The following is a 16,065-nucleotide window of genomic DNA, read 5'->3' as shown; positions in this document are numbered from 1 at the left end:
CCGACGTATTTGCTTTTTCTTTTAATATATATATATATATATATATATATATCTATATATATATATATATATATATGACTGGTAAAAATGTTCTGTTACAACAGAATTCCATCTAATAAAAGGAGCCCATAAAACACCAAAATATAGAGAGAAAATACTATATTTCAGAGACTTTCAGGTAGATTCATCTACCTGAAGAGGGAGACCAATTAAAATCCCTGCTCATCGACCCGCCCACCGATTGTACACGACGTTGCATGCTATAAATACTTGTAAAACGTATCTTAATTCACTTTACTGTATACTCTCATAGATGACTGCCTGTGCGCTGTCGACACGTTAGAGGAATAAACCTAAGACAAATGGAAATCTTTACTTGTCCTTAGGAAAATTAATACACCAGCTACATGCTGACGAGAAGATAATAAGAAGAATTGAGAAGATTCTATAAATTAAATGCCGTTGAAAACTTAGCTATTATTATTATTATTATTATTATTATTATTATTATTATTATTTTATTATTAATTATTCTTATATTATTATTATTATTATTATTATTATATTATTATTATATTATTATTATTATATTATTATATTATTATTATTATTATTACTAAAGGGTAAAGTAACACTATTGAAACGACTTTTCTCAATAGTAATACTGTAGTGCAAGATTTATTGTGTTTTTTGCAATCTAGTAATTTTACTCATCTCTATTGTTGTCATCTGAACTCTGCATTCTTCTTCTTCTTTCGATATTGACAATGTCAATTTGACATGTGGGTGTCTTATGCGACTCTATTCCCGACAGTGATAGGTATCCTCGATCTCAGCTAATAAAAGGGTAAATATATATTAGAAACATAAAACATAGGCTATACATGGAATAATAATTATGCTTGCCCATCTTTCCTTGTAATACGAAAACCGTGTTAGGGCTACTGTAAGTTAGTTGGGTGGTCAGTCAGCTGCCATAGGTATCTAGCCTAGCTATCCGCCCCACAAAGGTATCCCAGAGGAAGTTTGTAGTCGAAGAATGTCGTGTTTTGCATTTGCTTCAGCAGCTTAACGAAGTCAGGATTTTGAGAAAATGCCCCCATGGAAAACTGGAATTAGAACAGAAATAGGTGACAGCTACCTACCTACTAGCCTATACCTATACCTACCTAGTATGGGACTTTTGACGGGGCAGCCCAGAATAACCTCATGGGTTCCAGTGCTTGGCCCATGGCCTAAATCCCATATATATTACATTCCATTTGATGTGCGATGAGTAGTAGATGTGAAATACAAAAGCTAATGTACAGCCAAGGTTGTGTATCTAGTGTAAATGACTTAGCAGCAACATAGTGGCCACCTTTCTCAGAATGTGGCCAATTTCTGAAAAAGCGCTTGAATTTTGCCATTATTTTGTAATTTAGGAGAAAACACTCTAAGGGGAACGTAAAGGTCTCAGGGTGTGCTGGTTGGATGGGCCACAACTCTTGACTGATGCTCATGGCAGCGAATTCAAGTACTTTTTCAGGAAGGTGGCCTCGTTCCACAAGAAGCGGCCGCTTTGTCGCCGCTTAGTCATTTACCTTATTACATTGCAATAGACATATACAGTGGTCCCCCCATATTCGCGGGGGATGCGTACCAGCCCCCCCCCCCCCCCCCATGAATAGTTAGAACCCATGAATGTTTGGAACCCTTATAAAAACGCTAAAACAGCCTATTTTGTTAGTTAAAACTCAAGAAAAACCACTAAAAATTTTCATACTTGGTTTTTTTAATAGTTTTATCACAAAAAGTCATTTTATGATGAAATTGATAAAAAAAAAAAAACTAGGAATTTGTGGATATTTCTCATAGAAAAATACCACGAGTGCGCGAATTTTCCGTGAATAATGGGGGGAAACGTTCCCGAGAGAAATCTGCTAATCCGGAGAATGCGAATACGGGGGGCCCACTGTAATATACTTGGTAGTGTGAGTCCAAACTGAGTAGAGATCATTCCCATCAGGATTTTATCAGATTTGAAAATGATATGGATGTGTACAAAAGCCAGTTTGCAGCACAAAAAGCAATGTGCCACCAAGGTTTTTTACGTTGTGTTTAACAGACGTTCATAGGTGATTTCAACATGACTTTTGATAAGATGTAGCCTTTATAAGCTAGGCCTAACTAGGCTATACCTCTCATTTTAGAAGGAATTGGTGGTCATGTTGTACATACTGTACGTATATAGAAATGAGTATAAAATTTCAACCAAATGAAATCTACATTAAGTAATTTTGTAGTTGCTGTTAAAGAAATCTAGAAAATTGAGGGGGTAAGTCTAAGAAAATTTGGCGTTGCAGAATTATACCAGGCAGGGTACATCATTGCATTTTTAGAATAAAAAAAATTACACAATTCATATTTTAACACTGGTACATTTAAAGTCTGATGGGCTAATATGTGAAGAAAAAATTGATGTATATTTTATCTCTACCCTAGAGTCAGTAGGGTGATGTAAGCTAAGTACAGACAGTCCCTGGTTAACGCCAGTTGCCAAAATCGTCATTAACCGGAACATCACAATAATTATGGTAATAAATGGCATTTGCGATGCCATAATTACCGATAACCCACTTCCAGCGCCATTAACTGGTCATTGGCACCAATAAACCACTTACCAACACCAATAAACTGCATTCTGGTGCCTAAAATTGCTCACCAATGCCAAAAATCTAGTTAATAATGTTGTTAGCCATGCATTGTAAAATTGAAATGCCATTAACTAATGCTGCTGCCAGTAAGCAGGGACTGTCATTTAATGTCCCATGAATGTGAAATTTTCCTACTACACTGCAATTACTAATGAAAAAATTCCTAATGTAAATATCAATTTATTTTCCATTTCTTCTCAAAATTTCACTTGGTTTGCCAGTATACAAACCAGAACACTCGATTTGTTCTTCTGTAAATTTAACAATGACCATTTGGATACATGCATTGACCTTGACTTTCATTTTATGGCCTAAATGCAAAACCAACCCAACCACATGCGCCCACCTTTACCAGATCTTACAAATATGCTTTCTGTAGATGAGTTCCTTACCAAGCTTGGATTCTTAACCTCTTTACCCAGCTCAGGGATTCCAATTTTATCTCTGATTTTTGATAAACAAAACTATCCTAACCACACTTTCCTTCCCTAACCTCACTAATCAGCGTATATAAAGTGCTGCAGCAACTTCCATACCTTATTCAAAGTTGCCAAAGTTAAAAGTTGAGTAGCTTTGATATATCGCTTGTATTAGTTGGAGTGGTTTTGGCAGATGCTTCATTCATGAAGCTTTAGTCAAGCTTAATGTTGGCAAGTAGCAGTGTAATATTGTCAAACATAATACTGGTGCTCTTTGTAAAATATTGCAGAATGATAAAATTTAGAACAGTGTTGTAAAATAGTGTCATTTGATTTTTTCAGATTAAAAGGGATCTTAAAATGGAAGAGACAGGTGAAGGTAAAGAAGTAGTGATTGCATCAAAAAAAGAGAAAAAAGTGTTCCGTCCAGCAAGCCATATTATCAGAGGAGTTCCTGCAGAGATTGAAAATGATCCTAAACTTAAGATGGCCATGGATGTTCTACCACAAAATTACAATTTTGAAATTCCTAAGACAATCTGGCGAATTCGACAAGCAAATTCTAAACATGTGGCACTTCAGTTTCCAGAGGGTCTATTGCTGTTTGCAACTGCAATTGCAGATATCATTGAATCATGGACTGGTGCTGATACAACTATAATGGGGGATGTTACATATGGAGCATGTTGCGTAGACGATTTTACTGCTCGTGCTGTGGGTGCAGACTTTATGGTTCACTATGGGCATTCCTGTCTGGTTCCAATAGACCAAACAAGCTCAATTCCTTGTCTGTATGTGTTTGTTGATATTCAGTTTGATACTGTCCACCTTCTTGAAAGCATCAAAGCTGTTTTTACTAGTGATGTTCCTTTAGCATTAGTGTCTATTATCCAGTTTGTCAGCTCTTTACAGAAAGTGGCTCAGGACTTAAAAAGTAGTGGTTATAGTGTTTGTGTGCCTCAGTGTCGACCTCTGTCACCAGGAGAAGTACTTGGATGTACTTCACCTCCAGTACCAGAAGGGCATACAATCATTGCTCTTGGTGATGGTCGCTTTCATTTAGAGTCCATCATGATTTCTAATCCTGATATTCCAACATATTTGTAAGTATAGTTTTATATTTAAGCTTTGTATGTTTCATTGTCCATAATCATTTTGTTTCTCTTTGTACATTTTTGCGAGTCAAACATTTATGCCTGCATGTCTTGAAAGTTGTGGATTTTTGCACTATGGTAGAATAATCCTGTAAATTATTAAAAATGTATCTTATTAATAAACATTACCTTAATATAATTTATCTAGCCCTAAATCCCCAAAAACCGCACCAAAATTTACCACATTGGCAACCCTGTTACCTCCTATTCTGTCCGCCAGTTGGCAACACTGTCGTTGACAGATACGAAAACCTTCCCTCAAATCAGTTGTTAACGAGCGCCCGTGTTGTTTACATCACGGCCGCTCTTTATAAATTTCCTTAAAACATTTTTGTGCCTTTAAAGCTTTCATTATTTGTTAAATGAGACTTTATATGAATTACCACTCACGCATTACATCACGAAATAGTGAATTAACTTTGATTTCTGTTGTGGTTCTTATCTTAAATTACGAACTTTTGCGCGACCCGGAACTACTGACCTGTCCAATTCTACAATGGATTACCAAGAAATTACGATGCTTCCTTCTGCCAGCAACATCAGGAACTGCCCGGTTTGTGGGACAAGGATGAGTAGCAGGGAGTATGAACCCCATGACATTTGTAGCTCTTGTCATGGACAGGTTTGTGACTTGACTTCTCGTTGTGACGTATGTAAGCCCTGGTCTGACGAGGATATGACTGCTTATATGAAACGCCAAACAATCTTGCAGCGTAAAAGATCGGTTAAGGAGAAAAAGAAATCGATTGCTAGAACTGTATCTAACGAATTCTTTGACTTGGGCGCTCATGATTCTGGCTCTTCGGTTTCGGTATCGTACGACTCCGATTCCGAATTAATTGATGCTTTGCCCCCTGTACAACCGGTAATTAGTGAAGTTATTTCTGATGTAGATTCGAAGATTTTGGCAATGGAAACTACCTGGAAACAGAATTTTAAGAAATTACAGCTTAGTCTAGATAGAGATATTTCTGCTAAGTTAACAATCTGTCAGAGAATTTTCAAGAAGCCTTTACTAGAATGTCTAACACACTTTTAGATTCATTTTCAGCTCCTCGTCAGGTACCTGTCGACAGCACCATGGGTAACGGTGCGACAGATACCCCGGCTTGTGAACCCCGTCGTGGCGAAGGCCTAGGGGGGATCCGGTCCGGGCAGGTGCCTAACGAATCTTTACCCAACGTGTCCCCTGTTAGTCCCGTAACAGTGCCAAAGGGCGCTTATTTAGGAGAAGGGGGGAGGGATATTAGTGTCAGACCTAAGATAGCTAGTCGTCAGGATTTTACTTCAGAGGAAGTTTCTAAGTTAGGATCTGACGATGATGATGATGATGACGCGGATTCGTGTGATATTGATGTTTCCTCGAAAGGATGTCATGATGTAGAATTCAAGAAACTTTTTTATTTAATTTTGAGTTTTCTTCCTCAAGCGAGGCCTAAAGAGCAGAAGCAGCCTCCGCCTCGTTGTATTACAGAAGGGATTTTTCTGACGGTCCTTCCCGGTCACAGGAATTTTTACGTTTTTCCCTTTGCCCAGAGGTTCGCGAGAGTGAGGGCGGACGTTGCCGCTAAACTTTCGAAGGTGATCGGGGAAGGGAAGAGGAAGCTCTCTTCTCTTCTACGACACCGGAGAGGAGTTTACCAGGTGGCGGATGATTCTTCATTCTCTCGACCCCCCAAGCCAAATCCTGATTTTGTCCGACTTTCAAGTCAACCCTTGCCTTCTAAGGCTTCGGTCTCTGTCTCAATTGAAGATTTTATTGCCATGGAGGCTGTTATGAGCTCCTTACAAGAAGCTCAATCCTTCAATATGTGGGTCCTCGGAGGGCTTTTAATGTATATCAAGGACTCCGGGTTTGTTCCTCCCCTGATGCTCCTCTTTTTGAGAAAATTCCTGCTCATCCATTTCAATCGCTTCTGTACATCAGAACGAGCTTGCTGCTTCAATGCAGGCCTTTCTTGTTTCTCTAAGGCGTAACCTGTATTTGTCGCAGTTACCCTCCTCTGTATCGGAGATTCAGAGAACCCGTCTGTTGTCCTCTTCTCCTTTTGGCGATTTCCTTTTCGATATTTCTGTGCTTTCTGAGGTTTTGAAGGAACATCAAGGTGATGCCTCTTCCCAAGCTCACTGGGCCTTATCAAGAGCTTTTTCCTCTGGTCTTCCTCCCGTTCCTTCAAGGAGTAAGCGTAAGTTTAGGACCAGATCTGTACCTTCTGCTCCAGCCCAACAACCTCCTTCTGGCTCTTTTTTCCAGAGTACATCTCAGGTTGCTGGTGCCTCTTCTTCATCCTCTGGTGCTCACCCTTTGAAATGCGGGAGAGGTTCTTGGCGTGGCTCCAAGGGCAGAGAAAGAGCTCAACCTCCAGGAGGACCTTCTTCTTCTTCTTCTTCTTCTTCTTCCTTGTCTCTGCGTAAGAATTTTCGGAAGTAGGAGTCATCACCTCGCCTGGAGACCGCAGTAGGAGCTTGTCTCTCCCGCCATGGTCCAGCTTGGCAGGGAGAGCGGTGGATGCTTGGCTGGTGGAGGTCCTGAAGGAAGGTTACGAGATCCCTTTTGTTTCCAGACCTCCACTTTCCAATCGTCCTCTCGAGTTCAGCAGTTATTCCCCTCTCACTCAATCAGGGGTCAAGCCTTGGAGAAGGAGCTTTCGGCCCTCTTGGAGAAGGATGCCATAGAGCGAGCTCCTCCTTCTCCCGGTGTTACTCTCGGATGTTTGTAGTTCTAAAGGCCTCGGGTGCCTGGCGCCCCATCATAGATCTTTCGGTTTTGAACAAGTTCATTCTAAAGTCCAAGTTCAGGATGGAGACGGTCCAGACTGTTCTTTCATCCGTCAGGAGGGGGGACTGGATGATTTCCATCGATCTGCAGGATGCTTATCTGCAAATCCCCATCCATCCAGAAGCAGACCTTACCTTCGGTTTTTCACGGACTCGGGAGTTTTCCAGTTCAAGACCCTTTGTTTCGGCCTCACCACTGCTCCACAGGTCTTTTCTCGGGTGATGGCTCCTGTTTCAGCTATTCTGCATTAGTTAAACGTAAGGATGCTTCGGTATCTGGACGATTGGCTAGTCCAGGGCGAATTCTCCTAGAGAAATGTCTCCGGTCGAGGGAGATAGTTCTGTCTCTTTGTGTCGAGTTGGGCATTCGTGTCAACTTCGACAAGTCCAATCTAATCCCTTGCCAGATCATGACTTATCTGGGGATTGTTTTGAATTCCCAGATTTTGAGGGCTTCTCCCGCTCAGAAATGGATAGACAAGCTTCTGAGTCTGATCGAAGAATTTTTGTCCTCCGTAACGCAGCCAGTTTCTCTTTGGAGGTCTCTCCTGGGCCATTTGTCATCCCTCATCCAACTGGTTCCCGGAGGTCGTCTCAGAATGAGGTCCCTTCAGTCGACACTTCGCCAGTCATGGGATTTCGTGTCCGAGGACACGATAGTCGCCTCTTCTCCACAATGTCGGAAGGATCTCCGTTGGTGGATGCAAGTTCACCGCCTCAAGTCAGGGACATCTCTTCTTTCGGTTCCTCCGGACCTAATGTTTTGGTCAGACGCCTCGGACCAAGGTTGGGGCGCACACCTGGGCTCCGAAGCCGCTTCAGGCCTTTGGTTAGAGGAGGAGAGGAGCATGTCAATAAATTGGAGGGAACTGAGGGCAGTGTACCTAGGCCTTCTTTCATTTCAGGAACAACTGTTGGAGTCGGTTGTCGCGATCTTTGTCGACAACACCACAGCAGTCTCGTACTTGAGAAACCAAGGCGGCACACAGTCGGATCTTCTCACTCAAGAAGCCCGATCAATCCTGTGTTGGGCAGAAGACAGGGGGATTACGTTGGTCCCTCAGTTTATCCTGGGCCATCACAACGTCTTAGCAGACGCCTTGTCGAGACCGAACGAAGTTCAAGGGTCGGAGTGGACACTCTGCCAGGAAGTCTTCGACAGCCTCAGGAACAAATGGCCTGTCACAGTCGATCTGTTTGCCACCCCACTGAATTTTCGGTGCCAGATATTCTTCGCCCCTTACCAGACTCCTCAGAGTGCCGGGACAGACTCTCTTTTGCAGGACTGGGAGGGACTTCAAGCCTATGCTTTTCCTCCGTTCTCTCTGGTGAGGTCAGTCCTCAACAAAGTGAGGGCAACCAAGCGTCTGGATCTCACCTTGATCGCCCCCTTCTGGCCACAGAAGGAGTGGTTTCCCGACCTTCTGGAAGCACTGGTGGAACCCCCCATTCGCCTGCCAGAGAGACCAGATCTTCTCAAACAACCCCATTTTCATCGGTTCCATCAGAGGCTCCACATGCTTCATCTTCATGCCTGGAGACTGTCAGGAGGTTCTCCAAGCACGAAGGGTTCTCCTCCAGAGTGGCGCGACAGTTGGCTCTTGCCAGGCGGCATCAACCAGAGTAAATTATCAGGCTAAATGGTCGGTTTACAGACGTTGGTGTAAGTCTCAAGGACATTCAATTTCTAGACCTTCCTTACCGAAAGTAGCGGAGTTTTTAGTTCATTTACATCATGACAGGGCCCTGTCACCTTCGTGCATTAAGGGTTATAGGTCTATGCTTTCCTATGTTTTTAAGGCAAGGCTTCCTGAGATCTCTTCATCTTATGTCATTAGAGATTTACTTCGATCTTTTTCCCTATCTCGACCCAGGCCGCAGTGTTCGCCTCCGACATGGGACGTTCACAAAGTCCTTCAAGCCTTAAGGTTCCCTCCGTTTGAGCCTCTGAATTCTGCCAAATTTAGGGACCTCTCTTCTAAGACACTCTTCCTTGTCTCACTGGCTACAGCCAAGAGGGTGGGTGAACTGCAAGCACTCTCTTTTCTGGTTGCCAGATCTGGACAAGACATGATTTTGTCATACCTTCCTGAATTTGTCGCAAAGACTGAATCGTCTATAATCCCTTATTCCCAGGTCTTTCGTACTGAAGTCGCTGGTCGACTTTGTTGGTAATTTAAATGAGGAATTAGTTCTTTGCCCTGTTAGGGCGCTCTCATGTTATTTACGCCGCACGAAGGACATTCAGGGTCGTCCCCGTCATCTGTTTTGTTTCACCCCGAAATGTCAAGAGACCTATTTCAAAGAATGGTGTATCCTTTTTTCTCAGAGATCTGATCGTTAAAACTGGTGGTTCGGCTGCTGGGGAAGACCAGACGCCGAGAGCACACAGTATTAGAGCAGTTGCTACATCAGTAGCTTTTATGAAGAACGTCTCAGTCGCCAAGGTGCTTGAGGCGGCGACTTGGCGTTCTAATTCTGTTTTTTCCTCTTTTTTACTTGAGGGATATTTCTCTAGTTCTAGGCGACCTTCGTTCTTTGGGCCCGTTGGTGATGGCAGGACAGGTCGTCAGACAGGAGAATTAGGTAGTCTTCCTGTTTTACGTTTGGTTGCTACCTGTATATTATTCATTAATTTTTGTTTTGTTGTATATATTTTTTGTTTTTGTATTATAACCCATGGCAGTTTTTGACGTAGTTATAATGGGAATTAGGCAGTTTGGTATTTAGGTGTTTTTGATGAAACAGGACTGACTGCTTGGCAACTCATGCTGCTTCCATTTTCAGTGTGAAATGGTTCCAGCCACTGGGTTGTCGGCACTGGCGACTACGCTTCTCCCAGAGTCGATGCTGACCTAGGACTAGCCACTGGTTCGCTTGTCCTGGCGACTCCTGCTTCTTCCACTGTCCTGGACAGGGAATTAGTCGATGGATCGTCTGCTGTCATCTGGTGACTCGCTAACCACCATCTACTTTTTGTCTCACCTGTCTTCTCGGAGTCAGACACTCGTGTAGATCAGGCGACATTTAGTAGCCCTGAGTTTCTTGTTGACGAAGTCGGTTGCGTTGATACACCCCCGATGATCGTGTAACATGAGACCAGGTTGGACTGTCAGGCATTCGTCCTTCGGGACTGAATCGCCTTTTTGCTCCGCGCTCCTTTCTCTTGGCACCAGAAAGCTCGAGTTAGGAGTTGCTCATGAGCTGATTCGTTGCTAAGGTTTGCTTAGCTTTGAATCGCCCAGACAGTCCAGACACTCATCCTTTAGGGAAAGAATAGTGCTTGATAGTCTTCAGGGTGCAGCCTTGCTGTCCGCAATTCGTCTGACTGTCACCTGGTCGTCACCTGACTTTAGTACAGACGGACTGACTATGCACTTACTCCTTGTCCTGTGCTACCGCAGTTGGTGGCATTATGGTAGGAGACTTTGAGTTGTTAGTATCTTTGACCTTGGGTTGAGTTTTGACTGCCTATGATATATATTTCTTTGTTTGTTTTCTCCTATTCTGTCCGAAGGGGAAATTGTATTCAGATTCCCTCCTCCTTTTCAATGTGGTTAATCGGGCTAGATAAATTATATTAAGGTAATGTTTTATTAATATGGAATTTTTATTCTAAAATTAATATTAATAATACTTACCTGTATAATTTATCTTGTTCCCACCCATCCTACCCCACGATCTGCCTATCACAACTGATTTGAGGGAAGGTTTTCGTATCTGTCAACGACAGTGTTGCCAACTGGCGGACAGAATAGGAGGTAACAGGGTTGCCAATGTGGTAAATTTTGGTGCGGTTTTTGGGGATTTAGGGCTAGATAAATTATACAGGTAAGTATTATTAATATTAATTTTAGAATAAAAATTCCATATCTTTCAGATATAACCCATATTCTAAGGTTCTTTCACGGGAGTATTATGATCAGCCTCTTATGAAAAAGATTCGCAAAGAGGCCATTGATAAAGCAAGTGAATCCAATAAATGGGGCTTAATACTGGGAACACTTGGCAGACAAGGAAATACCAAAGTTATGGAAAATCTTAAAGTAAGTATATTTCTGGGTTTTTTTACTTATTTTTTGTGTTTATATTTATATGAGGGTTGGGACAGTCTAAGACATGTTAAGCCTTTTCTGTTACATAGTAAATACTGGGTTTCATTTCATTTATGCATTCAATAATTTGTCTCTCCCATGGGCATGTATTGGTGATAATAGTTTTGTCCAGGTTGACAAATTATTCATAGAAAAATACTCTTACTACTTCTTTAGATACAGAACAGTATTTTTCTAGTGTGGTGTTTGGTATATGGATTTTATTTTATTTATTTATTTTTATTTTTGGTACAGAAACAGTTAGAAGTCGCAGGAAAAGATTTTATTATTGTCCTGATGTCGGAAATCTTCCCGGCTAAACTGAATGCCATGAAAGATGTGGACGCTTGGGTTCAGGTGGCTTGTCCAAGACTCTCCATTGACTGGGGTGCATCATTTTCTAAGCCGCTGCTTACACCTTATGAAGCGACTGTTGCCCTAAAGCATGCAGAGTGGCAGGTAAAAAATTATCCCATGGACTTTTATGCAAATGAAAGTTTAGGTGAGTGGACACCAAATCATAAACCACCTTGTCCTTGTGGGTTTACAAGGAAAACTGGATGCAAAGGACCAAAGTGTGAGTCAAAAATTAAAATATGAGCTACTAGTCTATGCTGTTTGATTCAGAACACCATGTAAAATATATGTAAGATGGTCAATTTCATTTGTTCACACTCAATTACAAACTATAATTTCATTATCACCTCTAATATCATATGACACAAATGGTCTTGCTGAATTTCAGTTACTCATCTCTTTGCTGTACTGTACTTTACCTTCCACAAATCTCCAGCTTCCTATTGCATAGTTTCATCCAAGTCTGTGGGCCCACAGGAGCTAAGCTGAGACTGTAACTCAGTATTTTGGGCATTGTGCATATGACATGTCCAATCCTTCTTCATCTCCCCTTTATCATTATCACTTGCATATGGAATTTGTGGGATTTTCATTATAGCATAAGTCTTAACTTTATTCCATATTCCTAATGAAAGTTGGCAATGAATCTGGAATGAAAAAAGTGGTGTTGAGTTATCATTGGAAGGTGTAGTTATTTTGAAGTCATGTTTCTATTCCATTAAGATAGAGTATACTGGAAGACTCTTCGCATAACCTGAGTATTATTTTGACTCCAATGTTGGTTGTTTTCACCAGACTTTCATGACTGAAGATCTGTGAGAAATGATTACTGGTTTCCAGCTAGCACTAGAAGATTATCCTATTGTTAAGACCTCAGGTTTGTTAGCTATGAAAAATACAAATTGATTAAAGAATTGTCATTTTGTTAGGGGCTATGTATAAGTTAATTCCTTAATTGTCATAATCCCTGTTTTGGGCACACTATGACAGCGGTCTTCCAAGGATGGATGATTAGAAGACAACTGTAATTAAGGAATTGATGATCAGTAATGGCCTGATGACATGTTTACAGTAAACAACAGCACAGCGATTGTAACCAATAGATGGTTGACAAGGATCAGCAGCAGCTGATGATGATTAGTAGTAGAAGGCAGCTGACTAGTATATTACAACTGTAGTGGCTTGTTAGTTGAATATCATACAGTAAGAATGGCTGCATGAAAAATAACGTATGGATGATTTAGATTATTGTATTCATTAATATTGTTAACAGTTTTAACATATTCTTTCCCTTATTTAGGTTAGGCATAAATAATTCTCTAGTTTTTCCATCTTGTCTGGTTTCTGCTTGAATTTCCATTTGGCCCAGGTCTACATATGTGACCTTGTTTGTGATTTTTTTCTCAGCCTTCCCAGTGGTTTCTTGTCCCATTATTTCCATTACATATCACTTGTTCCAACAAGGTTGCAAACTTGTCTTTTTTAAGGCTATATGTTTATTCATAGTTAGTTTGGTTTTTGAAGTTAGTTTTGGTTTATTCGCTGGTGATTTGAAGCTTTTTTGTTAATTATTTAAATATTACTTTTGGCTTAGTCATTTTTCAATACGTCTGGGATACCTGAGCACAATTTATATAGTATAACACTTGAAACTGTTTTGTTTAGTGTTTGTTCAGTATGTCAGGAATACCTGAAATACTAATTTATTTTCTTGCTTTGGCAACATGTTTTCTTTTACCAGTTCCACTTTATAGCCATCATATCATGATTTATAACATTTTCAGTTTTGAGTCTCACACTTTCCTCTGAAGGTATGGATTATTCAAGCGTCCAGAGGAATGTTAAAATTCCATTGCTGTCCTCTTGTTCTCTCCTTCCTTGGCCTTCAGGTTACTGAAGGGGAACCAAAAGGATTCCCTTAGAAATTTTGTCCTGAAGGAGAGATGCCAGTGTTTCACTCTACTATTGGGATCGAAGCTGCAGATTAGTCACAAGAGTTCATGACCAACATACAGTGAGACTTCTATGGCAGGTTCAGTTTAGTTCCCTTCCTTGGGACCATATATCATAGGCTTTGGAGATGATGTCAGGGGGCTGGAAGCAGTGCAGACTTGTTGTCTTTGTCTGAGTTCCTCTTGGTCTTCTGTGGGACTCTTCTCCTGTAACACTTCCTGGTTCTGGTCAATGCTTGCGAAGTGTTTGGAAAGCCTTTGCACTGTTCATCCTACTTCTGGGGTGGTGATTATGGTAATTGATCATTCATAGTTCCACTTTGCTTGTTCGACCCCAGCACCAACCAGTGATTTTATTGTGCAGGTGTTGGAGTTTAATCAGGTAAGCCTTGCACCAAATGGGGAATTTTTCTTTTGTATCTGTCCTGGTCAAGATCTCTTCCCCTCAAGACCTTCAATCTTCTGTATGATCATTTCTTTCTCTGGGTGTTGTCCCAGTAGTAAAATGGGAAAGAGGTGGGGTAGGAAGAGGTTTACTAAGAAAGGTGTAGGAAGAGATCCTTCCTCAAGTACACCTTCCACTGCTTAGCAGTCCTTTTGTCAGATTTTTCATCACCCATTTCAAGGAGGAATCTAGAAGGCACATGACCCATTCTTCCTTTGGGACTCGGCCCTCATTCATAAGTTTATCTTCTGAAGATTGTCAGAAAACAAGGACAGGTATAGCTGTATGAAAAACAGCCAGATGAAGAGAGTTGGTTTATTAACAAAATGTTTTGCAGATTGTTTTTTTCTTTAAACATTTTAATTGCCCTTCAATATCCACTGCCTCCTCTCTTCTAGATTGGGACTTTTCAACCTTAAAAGTATAAGGAGCCTCTGCTCTTCAGGGTAGTTGACTCCTCCCCCATCTGTGTCATTCACAAACCTCGAGTTCTCTCCCCCTCATTTGCATTGGGGCCGAGAACACTCGATGATGGTGATGAATAGCCTAACTGGACTCCTAATGGAAGGGAAGGGAGATGGGAAATTTGATGTGACTTTTCCTTTATTGGATACAGTTGGCTGATGCAAATTAATTTTGTAACAATATTTTGTTCTAAATTTTCCTAATTTATTTTCTGCATAAATATTTTTGGCTGTTGTCAGATATAGTATTCCGTGGCATTTAGGGAACAAACATTTTTGATACAGGCTGATGATCCATTTTAAATGCTGTTAGTTTTATGATTTGCTTTACAATTGGTCATGAAGAAATGAACCTAAGAGCCATATACACTGACTACATTTTTATCTGGATAATTTTTTGCGGCATATTCAAAGTACTTAAAGGTTGGAAGAATGCCCAATAAAATAATGATACGTCTTCATGTTTATTATAAGAGGTGTACAGTAACATGTCAAAATAATTTAAAGAAAAGGTAACAATTAAAAAAATCACACTTTCTTACCGTTCCTAGGTTCAGTTTGGTATTTTACACACTTTGCAATACATACTGTACAATGGAAATAAAACATTTCCTAATTACACATTTGTCCAAGGATATTAAAACAAAGACAGTACAAGCTACCAAATGGATTTTAGGAATGTCTTGGTATGGCAAGACCAGTTATCCACTTGTAAAAGTTTACAGTCAAAATAAGAATAGTACATGAATGAAATATCAAGCAAAAACTGCCCATAAATTAAAGACCTTTTGTGCACATGATAACAATTCTAATACCTGAAAGTCCTGGGACATCTTAAGAAGTGCACTTATGTACGTATATATTTTTGAAAAACGGGTGTGCTCTTCTTTTGCAAAATGGTAAGTACGTACATTATTTTTTTTTTTTTAGTTTTTTTACACTTAATCTATTATTATATTTTTTGTAATGCTAGCACCAAATGTATAACTATGAATCATGTATTTGCATTGCCTATCCTGAAATAAATGTCTCATGATACATGGTCTTAAGTTTGAATAACACTTGAGTACTGTATTGTATGGCATTCTGTATAAAGATTCCAGCCAAGTGTTGAAGAATATATCTATGTAATCAAGTGAGTTGCACAAAATAGGTCATTATGCCATAAAATACAATAGGTATTGTCATATTTTCCTGTGGAACCAAACTTGTATTTCATACACTATTTAGAATTTTATCTTTAAAACATTTTGTGACTAGTTTGAAATGTATTGTACTATTCAAATAACTATATATGAAATACAAATCTTTGTTCCTCAATTTAATTTCTTTGTAAACTCAAGACTACTAATTTTTTTGTTTCTCTCTTCATGAGGGAATAGGCATGTCTAAAATGCTTTACAATACAAGAAAAAAGTGCAAACTTGGCCATGACTTGGACAGTAAGAAAGAAATATTTAAATATAAAAAGCAAATGTGCAGAAAACAAGAAACCGGCCAGGAAATTAGTTATCGGTGAAATTAGAGAGGACAAATTCTGTCCTTAAATACTTGGGGACATACTGATGGCTGAATTTCGAGAAATTACTACATATTAGTTTTGTACATGCAACTTCCCCGGCAGATATATACTTAGCTATAGTCTCTGACGTCCCGACAGAATTCAAAAACTCGCGGCACACGCGACAGGTAGGTCAGGTGACCAG

The 16,065-nt window shown here is 40.3% G+C and overlaps 1 protein-coding gene across 1 annotated transcript; it reads left to right on the top strand.

Moving 5' to 3' along the window:
* The first annotated feature begins 722 nt into the window (after nucleotides 1-722).
* LOC135205688 (2-(3-amino-3-carboxypropyl)histidine synthase subunit 1) lies at nucleotides 723-11,750 on the top strand. Its single transcript, XM_064236605.1, has 4 exons — nucleotides 723-847; nucleotides 3,458-4,218; nucleotides 10,928-11,093; nucleotides 11,397-11,750. The coding sequence occupies exons 2-4, from the start codon at nucleotides 3,476-3,478 to the stop codon at nucleotides 11,739-11,741; spliced, it is 1,254 nt and encodes a 417-aa protein (XP_064092675.1). The 5' UTR covers nucleotides 723-847; nucleotides 3,458-3,475; the 3' UTR covers nucleotides 11,742-11,750.
* The last annotated feature ends 4,315 nt before the right edge of the window (nucleotides 11,751-16,065 follow it).

Source organism: Macrobrachium nipponense, chromosome 24 (genome assembly GCF_015104395.2).
Source record: "Macrobrachium nipponense isolate FS-2020 chromosome 24, ASM1510439v2, whole genome shotgun sequence".
Classification (NCBI taxonomy): domain Eukaryota; kingdom Metazoa; phylum Arthropoda; class Malacostraca; order Decapoda; family Palaemonidae; genus Macrobrachium; species Macrobrachium nipponense.
The sequence above is the reverse complement of the archived record's forward strand: the minus strand, read 5'-3'. Positions and strand labels throughout refer to the sequence as shown.